The 9,610-nt window shown below is 56.0% G+C and overlaps 2 protein-coding genes across 2 annotated transcripts; one reads left to right on the plus strand and one right to left on the minus strand.

The window, feature by feature from the left end:
- Positions 1-551: 551 nt before the first annotated feature.
- On the minus strand, positions 552-7,550 carry GEMIN4 (gem nuclear organelle associated protein 4). The gene is made up of 2 exons (XM_041001196.1): positions 7,510-7,550; positions 552-3,948 (listed from the first exon to the last, which is right to left on the minus strand). Exons 1-2 carry the CDS (start codon positions 7,517-7,519, stop codon positions 779-781), a joined length of 3,180 nt encoding a protein of 1,059 aa, XP_040857130.1. The 5' UTR covers positions 7,520-7,550; the 3' UTR covers positions 552-778.
- A 136-nt stretch (positions 7,551-7,686) lies between these two features.
- LOC121170463 (diazepam-binding inhibitor-like 5) lies at positions 7,687-8,608 on the plus strand. Its single transcript, XM_041001707.1, has 2 exons — positions 7,687-7,755; positions 8,182-8,608. The coding sequence occupies exon 2, from the start codon at positions 8,238-8,240 to the stop codon at positions 8,499-8,501; it is 264 nt and encodes an 87-aa protein (XP_040857641.1). The 5' UTR covers positions 7,687-7,755; positions 8,182-8,237; the 3' UTR covers positions 8,502-8,608.
- Positions 8,609-9,610: the final 1,002 nt, after the last annotated feature.

Below are 9,610 nucleotides of genomic sequence, written 5' to 3' on the forward strand. Positions count from 1 at the left end.
GGCTCCTTCAAGCCTCACATTATGCTTCTGTACACACTATTCTCTGCTCCCACTCGTCCATCAGCACCATGACAACCTCATACCCATCAGAAGATAATCACCACCATCCTTTGAATGTCTTTTTCCAAGCTAGTAGCCTGAGCACAGCCTCCTCTGTGCCCTCAGTGGAGAGTTAAAACTCCAGGGCTGTCATCCCTTCAAAAGGCACCTGCTGCCATTGAGGGCACCAATCTTAATGCTTAAGTTTTCCTTGCTTCTACCCTCTCTTTGCAATGGCACAGGCCTCCTGGGTAAAGAGGCAGAGCCAGGGCTAGACGGAAGCTCCTTTCCTATGGCTGCCCTTTCCAAGATATGCTGTGAATGTTAGTACTAAAATGACTCTTGCCGAGGATCTCAATGCAAACTACATACACAGGATTTTTTTTCCCACTTGGGTGAGTCTACCTTTGTGTTTGCCAAAATCTAGGGTGGAGAGGTTCATTTACAAACCCATTCCTCCCAGCTGGGCTGGATATTAGAGGCTCTGTCTAACTCAGTGTATTCAGTCCTGGGCTCCTGCTGAGTGCTGAGAAAGACTGAGGCAAGAAGAAACTGGAAAGAGAATTTTATTATAACTTGTTTGTTACAAATACCTAAGAAACTATTTTCTTTACACCATTATTGCCATATACGTTTTAATCCTGTGTACAGTTTCATGAGACTGTCAAGCCCGGGCTTCCCGAATGCAGCCCCCTACAGAACAGCTGTGCTGGGCCCAGCTTTTGCCTACCCAACTATGTCAGAAGTTGTTGATCTTCTGCAACAGGGTCTGGCGCCGCTCCTGGGGGCTGATGTTCTCCGCGATGGACTTCAAGAAGCGCTGCTCATTCACCTTCTGTAACAGGGAGCTCGCAGAAGGATGGATCTTGCTCATTGTTTCATAGCAGGTGAGGATTTCCAAGGCCAGCACGTACAGTGGCTCACAGACCTCCTGGGGGAGCATGGCCATGATGTGTAAAACATGACAGAAAACCTGCGTATAGACAAACAGGGCTTCCTGGGTCAAGTCCTGCTCCTTGCCTTGGGCCCAGGGCTCAGCCGACTGTGTCAGCCTGACTGAGTCTAGGAGGCTGCTCACACTGCTGCACAGGAGTTTGACCACGTGGCTCCAGCCTTCCGTGGGAAGCCAGTTGCGACAACTCTGGCTGCACAGAAACTGGAAAGTCCTTAGGAAGAGCACAGAGAGCTGCAGCTCCTGAGCAAAAGGCTTTAGATTGAGCAGGGGAATAAACTGGATGTACTCCAGGCTGTACGGGACATGGAGGAGCTGCTTCTCCAACAGCTTCCTGGTCAGCTGGTAAAGGAGCTGCCACTCCTGGGGGCTGCACCAAGGCATGACCTGCACCAGGGCCACCAGAAAGCCCTTGCTGAACAATCGGACCTCCTCAGGATTGCCCATGTCCACCACCAGGAGAGACAGCATCTGTTCGGAGACACTGCCGGAGATGTAGCCGCACTCCATCCAGGCCAGAAGCCCCGTGCCAGGCCCGTACCCCGGGTGGGCCTGGGAGGTCCACTCGGCCTCAGAGAGCTTACAGATCTCAAAAAGGGTGGTGGGCACCTCACACTTGAAGTGGCCCTCAAAGAAGTTCTTGAGTCTGAGGCCCACAGTCCAGTCTAGCTGCTCCAGCTTACGGTGGAGCCACGACAGAGACTTGATCCAGCTGTCTGGGGAGAAGGCATCCACATTGGCTAGCACAATCTCACAGAGAAGGGCCAGGAGCCGGATCACCAGATCCTTGTCCTCCAGGGAGAGGCATCGCTTCTCCTTGGGCAGCTGCCAGTACTTGCTGAAGCCATCTAGCAGCTGGCACAAGCTGAAGATGAGGGGGAAAGGGGAGCAGGTCTGGAGCCAGTACTCCTCTAAGCTTGCATTCGCCTCGAGGGTCTGCAGGAAGATCTTCAGGCTGAGGTCCACCTCTTCCACATCCAGCCTCAGGAAGGGCAGAACAAACTCCTTCAGCACCTCGTCGGGCTCCAGGAGGGCTGCGACTGGAATCCCCTGGGACTTCACGGGGTTCAGCAGCAAGCTCAGCAGCTCCAAAAACTGCTTTTCTTCTTTGGGGGTGGAGAACTTTGTCCAGACGGTTTCTTTGAGGCATGACACCACGAAAGTGCTGGATGAGCATGGGCCCCCTTCATCTTCTGTGAACCTGAGGGCGGGGAAAGCCGTGAGGATCTGCGCCAGGAACCTGTGGGTGCCAAGGTTGATCACAGCCATGCTGCACATCTTCTTCACTGTGATCTCTGGGTACAGCAGCACCAGGCGGGCCACGGACCCCACAGCTCGAGCCAGGCCCTGCTCCGAGGTGCCCTGGGTGAGCTGGTTGAAAGTTGTATTGAGGTCTTCCTGGAAACGCTCCAGGTAAGGCAAGAGCTTCTCTGAGAGGCCCTTGCGTCCCCAGGAATGCAGGACGCCTGACAGCACTTTGTTTTTATCCGGCAGGGAGAGGTCTGTGTAACATTCCAGGATCAGGTTGATCACCTGTTTCATCTGAGATTTGGGAATGATTCTGTCCGTGGCAGTGACTTCGATCACTGTTTCCAGCAGCCTTAAAATCAAGTCTGGATCCCGGAAGAGAGCCCTGTTATTAACCAGGCAGGCTACCCACTCCTCTGAGAAAGCCCACTTCTTCTCAGAGGCAAAAATGTAGCACATTTCCATGTGTCGGTCCATCTTCTGCTCAATAATGGCCATGGCAATGGCAGCAGTGATGTCCTCAGAGCCCTTGTCCTTTAGTACCCCGCTGGTTCTCCTCAGGAAGTCTTCCACACATCTGGCCAGCTCGGACACCACCTGCCTCTCCTCCTTGGGCAGGCTGCTGGAGGCCAGGTAGAGCCTCAGGTTCTGGCTGAAGGATGTCAGGCTGTCACACAGCCGGTAGCTGTCATAGCTCGTGCCCTGGCTGCTGTTGAGCATGGCCTGCAGCTCTTCTCCCCACTCCCGCAGCAGGCTGTGCATGTACTCAAACCCCAGGAAGATGGTCTCGTTCGGCAGTTTGGCCAGGGAAGTCAGGCTGATGTCCCGCTCTGCCTCCTTGACCTTCTCTACCAAGGCCTGTTGGTGGTAAGGGTTCTGCGTGTCTGAATTCCACACAGAGATCACCGTGGCCAGCTTGTCCAGGTACATGGTAGCGGATACTTCCTGAGGGTCGTCCTCCACCAGCGCAAACACAGTCAGCATGTCAGCCAGGTTGGCCAGTGCACAGCACTTCATCCCCAGGCACAGGATCCTGTTCTGGATTTGCTTCAGCCCATGAAGCAGCATGGCTAGCAGGGGCATGGTCGGACACACGGCAGGGTCTGACTTAAACCTCTTCGGGGGATGGGAGAATTCGTCTGAGGAGGGCAAGTACTTGTGGGCCATCGTTCTGAACTGGGAAAGCAGTGGGTCCTGCTGGTCGCCCTTGTGCTTCATCATCTCCCACCAGACATCGAGGAAGAAGGCCACATCCTTGGAAGAAGTGTCAATGGCCATGTGCTCCAGGAAGTGCTCCAGCTCTGCCCGGCACACAGTGGTGGGCAGAGCCATCAGGAGCTGGATGAAAAGTCCCGACGCTTCCAGGGACTTGAGCAGCTCGAAGAGCACCGTGTGGTTGATGGTGGGGATCATGTTGCCCACGGAGAAGAAGACATCTTCTTGCCAGCGTGCTTCGGTGTCGGAGGGGGTGACAGGAGAGGGCTGAAGAACCTTGGCCCAGATGATGATGAGAGCTTTCTTCTTCCAGGCAAAGGGCTGGGAGTGTGCTGTGGCTGAGGAGATCTCCCTCAGGGCCTCCACGATGGGCTGTCCGACATGTTCCCAGTCAGACTTGGTCAATTCTGCCAGTGCTTTGGGGCGGAAGAGCTGCTCAGCCAGCAGGAAGCCCCCATGCAGAATGGTCATTTCCTCACAGATGTTCAAGGGGCCTGCACAGAGAGAAGCCCAGTAAGATCGGATGGAGGGAAAATGGCACATGTAGAGGGAGACACCAGAGTGTATTGGTTGTGGATATCAGCGTCAGGGATCACAAAGGGTGACTGCCTGGGGCTCAGTGTTGTGGTGTGATGGGTGGAGCGGCTGCCTGCGGCACCAGCATCCTACATGGGTGGTGGTAGTTTGAGCCCCAGCTGGTCCACCTCCAATCCAGCTCTCTGATAACGTGCCAAGGAAAGTAGCAGAGGATGGCCCAAGTGCTTGGGACCCTGCTCCCATATGGGAGACCCAATCAGGAGCTCTTGCTCTGGCCTGGCCCAGCCCTGAACAAACACTGCGGCCATTTGGGGATGAATCAGGAAATAACAGACCGATTTCTCGTCTCTGCCTCTAACTGTCTTTCAAATAATAAGTTAAAAAAGAAAAAAAAGAAAAAAGACTGCTGAGAGGACTGGGTATTCAGCCTAACAGCTAAGATGCCTGTGTTCTTGTTGGAGTGCCAGGGCTAATACCCGGCTCTGCCTCCGAACTGCAGCTTTGTGCAACGCGGACACAAGGAAGGCAGTACTGATGCCTGAGCAGCTGAGTTTCTGTCACCAGGCGGGAACCCCGGAGATCGTTCTCAGCTCCTGGCTCCAGCCCAGCCCCAGTCATTGGGGGCACGTCGGGAGTGAACCAATCAGTGGGAGTGCACTTCTGTCAGTCTCTCAAACCAAATAAAATTCAACTGAGGCATACAAAGATGACCTCCAACCCTTCTAAGCCTGGAGAGGGTGAGGAGCACAAACTCAACATATTAGTCAGGGGGCAAGCTCTGTTCTGGTCATTTGGACACGGAAACTCTCCTCTGGCCACAGACATGCAAAGCTGAAGGTCAGGAGGCAAGGTTAGCCCAGCAAGGGGATTCTGGGGGCTACATCTGTCCAGATGGGAGCACTGGCACCAAGGAAACCAGTGGGTGGATTCAGGACAAGTGTGTGGAGGAGAGGCTGCACTGTAGGACTAGGGCCTCCTGCACAGGCTCTGGAACGAAGGGCTGATACAGCACAGCACCCAACCTCGGGGGGAGTCTGGACAGGAGGACATGGCCCCTGAGCCTCTCAGTCATGACAAAGACATGCCAAGACGGGCATGGCCCAGGGCACTGGGCATAGGGGCAGGCAGATGGTCCCTACCTGGTCCTGTTTCCCTCCAGCCTGGCAAACAGGCTCTAACCACCCCTCTGCCTCCCAAGGAGACGGCCCTTTCCCTCTCCCCACCCCAGTTTTCTTGTCAAGCATAACCTCATTATAACCTTGGCTGTGGTGTAAACCAGGTGGCAGTCACCTAAACCACAACATTAGAAGAAGAAAAGCAAGGCAATCTGCTTCCTTCAGTATGCCACAAATGACAGATCCAAACAGGCATCTTGGGCATCCTCAGCCACAGCCACATCATGTGATAATGGACTGATCACTTCCACATCCATGAGCACAAGTCCAATGTCCTGTTACACCGTGAACATCCAACAACATACGCACTAGCCAAGCCCTTGCTTAGGGTTGGTGCTATTCACCTCCCCATCCCGGCTTCCAGGGATGCCTCACCACTTAATACCACAAAGCCACAATAAGCATCGCACTAATTAAATGCTCCAGTGAATGTTGGTTCCCCACACCTCTTTAGTGTGGCAAGAACGTGGTCACTGCTCTTTGCTTCACCCCCTCCCAGCTCAGAAACATGAAAGTATGTGCGTCTTTATCAAGTATGTTATTTTTGGCCCAGAAACAAAATACAGAGTGCAAACACTGCTCACCATCCAACACTTGCTTCTGCCCCTCTTCCCAGGCCCCAGAGAGGCAGCCCCTCACACAGCCCCCATCCCCAAGAGCACCTTGTTACCACCTACACCGACCAGAAGCCAGCAGAGAACATACCGACTCAGAGACACTCAGGGGTGTCCAGCCTGTGCAGCACGTCATGAGGGCAGCGGAAGGCCCAGAGCTGGGCATCCCCATAATGGTCGGGCTGACTCCAAGCGAGGCTAAGGCGCCCAGGGTGTCTATCTGGGGGGTTAGCTCGGGCAGCTCTCCCAGGGTCCCCAAATTATGTTTCTTACTTTTTCTTTTTAAAAGTAATTTGAAAGTTACAGACTGAGAGGGAGAAACAACAAAGAAAACCCTCCCATCCACTGGTTCATTTACTGGATGGCCACAATGACCAGAACAGGGCCAGGCTGAAGCCAAGAGATCCATCCAGGTCTCCCAAGCAGGTGGCAGGGGCCCAAATATGCCTTCCTCTCAAAGTTACTGCTCCGCACGGTCAGCTCAGCTGAGTAGACAGGAGGCCCCAACAGCTGCCTTGCAGACCCAAGGATGCCCAAGTATTCTCTGAGGGAGTCCCAGGAGCAGTTAGGGCTCAGGAAAATCCAGGTGCCTTATCGCTGGTGCTTGCGAGTGCCCACTTCTGATGTTTGCTAAGTGCTTGTGCACACCAGGTACCGTGCTAGGGGGTACACTGGTAGGATCTCTCTCCTAATCTTCAAAATAACCTTTTGAGGATTATTATTCTTGTTTCAGAGGCTGAGGCTCAGGTGTAGTTTGCTCAGGGTTGTCCACCACCACAAAGTGAGGCTGAGACACAAATAACCACAACTTGGCCCAGCCCAGAGCTGCTATCTGGGGAGTGAACCATTGAACAGAAAATCTCTCTTTGTATCTCCCCCTTTTCAAACAATTTTTTTTTTTTTAAATCACCACAACGGAGGGCTCCACACTGCTCTTCCCAATCCCTCATTCCACCACTGAGGAGCTGGCTAGGGTCAGGGCCTCACGCCCCACATTTTCTCACTAGATGGAAAGGTACACCTGACAGGTGGACGGCCATTCATTTCTACCTTCTCCCTTCCTTTTTCCATCCTTGCCTGGAGGAGTCTCAACCAACAGGCATTTAGCCCAGGCGGGACACCCCGTCCCAAACCCCGGGAGACGGCAGGTGACGGTTCCAGTGCTGGAGTCCCCCCTGCCACCCACGCGGGAGTCCTGGCTGGAGTTGCTGGCTTCAGCCTGGCCCCAGAACCGACAATTCCTGACCCGGCGGGCTGGAAGATCTTTGTCACGTGCGAGCTCTCCCTCACAGCTCCGACTGGCCAGCGCCCAGGCCCCGAAGGGAGGAACTTCACTTCACACGGCGGCCCATCCCACAGCAAACTCCACGCCGTCCCGCCCACGCTTCTCGTGAGGGAACCCGAGTGAGCGGCAAAGTCGCCGAGGAGCCGAGCAGGCGTTCGCCACACCGGGGCGACATGCCTTCCCGCACGTGCGCCGGCCCCGCCGCTCTCACACGCCCGGCCCGGCCGCCCTTTCGCATTTCCCCCCCGTGAAGAAGGGGGTGACTCCCCAGGTCACCAGAGGCCGGCCAAGGCGCGGCCGGGCCCGACACCCCGGACCTTCCACGAACCCTTCCCCGACCAGGAAGGCTCCCTGAGCCCAGGCCGGCGCGGGAGGCGGCCCTTCGGGAAGCACCGCCCGGGGGCGCGTCGCGGACCGGCCCGGGACGGGGAGCCGGACACCCACCTAAGTCCATGGCGGCGACGCGCGGGCTGGCGCGGGGCCGAGGCCGCCCCTCCCCCAGAAGCCGGAGCGAGCACGGCGCAGGCGCCACCGCACAATGGGCGGGGCGGGGCGGCAGACTCCGCCCACAACCGCCCCCCCCGCCGCCCCCGCGCAGCGCGCAGGCGCGCTCCCCACCAGCAAGCTCGCGGTGTCGGAGCTGCCCAGCCTACAGCGCCCCCTCTCGGTCTCCTTCCAGCCAGCAGGCAGGTACCCGGGCTTACCTTTCCAGGCCGCGTGCTTTTACCCAGCCACCCATGTTCTCGCCCTTCTCGCCTACACGGCTCGCTGGGTCCTCATGGGTCCCGCATTCACCCTCATGCAGGACAGGACCCTGGCCGATTTGCCCACTTACCTGACAATGCACTGATGCTTCCTCCCCTTTGAGTTTGGTTGGCCTGCAGGTCCAGCTGCACACACGGTCCCAACAGCCGTGCCACACTGTGTCCTCCACACAGCAGATGGGTCGCCTTCTCCTGGGGGTGCTCTGTTCAACTAAACCTCTTGTGGAACAGGCCCAGCCAGTTGCCCCCTGGTCTGCAATTGGTACCTGAGAAAACCCCACACCTGTGTGGACACGTGTCCCTGCCTCTCTAGGAGCTCACATTAGCCTCCGGTGTTCTCTCCACTCCGCAGTTCCCAGCCCGGGGATCATCTAGGAAGGCCAGAGGGGTCAAGCCTCGGGCATCCTGATGAGCCAGGTGGAATTTGAGATGGCGTGCGCAGCCGTCAAGCAGCTCAAGAACCCCCTGAGCGACCAGGAGAAGCTGCTGATGTACAGCTTCTACAAACAGGCCACTCAGGGCGACTGCAACCTCCCTGTGCCTCCTGTCTCAGAGCTGAGAGCCAAGGCCAAGTGGGAGGCGTGGAACAAGATCAAAGGCATGTCCAAGATGGACGCCATGAGGAACTATGTGGCCAAAGTGGATGAGCTGAAGAAAAACGAGGCTGCTTAAGGAAGTGCCTGGAGAGGTTCTTCCGGTTGGGAGTGTCTGAGAAGACGTGGTGGGCAACGACCCACGTGGGTGGCGGCGGGGATGGCTGAGGCAGCAATAAATCACTAGAACTGCAGGCCTGCGTGATGCAAGTTGAATGGCGCACGGGCATCCCTCCTCTGGGCAAGGGCCCATGCCCACTGCGCTCTGCGTGGCTCTGAGTGTACTTCCCCAGCCTGCCACTCCTATAACACCTGTCGCTAATTGGCAAGAGCAGGCAGGTTGGAAGGAGACCCATGACCAGGCAGCGTCTATGATCGGGGAGAGCAGGCTCCAAGGACTTGGTCTCTGAAGAGCAGGGGGGCCCTAGCCCCCTTGTTCTTCAAGAACCCAAAACTATGGAGAGTAGAGCAGGGCTCTCTGCCTTCCGAAAGCCCCCCACTGAACACAGGTGATGCCAGGCAAACGTTTTGTGCAGTGGATAGCTGCACAACAGTTGAGAAATAGAACAGAGGGTTTCAAAATCCCAGCCTCTGTCACACTGTGCCCAGCAACCATAATTTTCTCGGACAATTTGTAGTTGCCCCTGGTTTTTAGGAAGAGGTGTGTGTGGGGTAACATGAATATGTTTGTGTATGGGGATTGGTTGTCAGAACACAGCGCATCCCTTAATCCATGCAAGTGCAGGAGTGCCTGACCTGAGCTGCTGGTCTTTCGTGTCTGGGATCTGACACGAAGGACCAGCTAGGTGGTATTCTCCAGGTGCCTGAGAAAGTCACATCTCCTGGAGGTGAAAACTAAGAAAGGGGCCAGCATCGTGACCTGGCTGCTTCACTTCTCCATCCAGCTCCCTGCTGATGGCCTGGGAAAGCAGCAAAGGGCTGCCAAGTCCTTGGACCCGGCACCCACATGGGAGACCTGGCAGGAGCTCATGGCTCCTCGTCGGCATGGCTCTGGTGACTGTGACTATTTGGGGAGTGAATCAGCATCTGGAAGATCGATTTCTCTTTCTCTCCCTTTGTACCTCCCTCCCTGCCTCTCTCTCTCCTTCACATAAAATAAATCTTACAAATACAGGGGAGCTCCTGCAGCATGGCCACCCTACACCTGTGCGTTTCACCTAGAGGCCC

This window comes from Ochotona curzoniae, unplaced genomic scaffold (genome assembly GCF_017591425.1).
Source record: "Ochotona curzoniae isolate NIBS_2020 unplaced genomic scaffold, NIBS_Ocur_1.0 scaffold_2453, whole genome shotgun sequence".
NCBI lineage: Eukaryota > Metazoa > Chordata > Mammalia > Lagomorpha > Ochotonidae > Ochotona > Ochotona curzoniae.

What these genes read in the sequence shown, in the direction of transcription:
- LOC121170463 (XM_041001707.1), top strand. Translation starts at nt 8,238, where the DNA reads ATGAGCCAGGTGGAATTTGAGATGGCGTGCGCAGCCGTCAAGCAGCTC.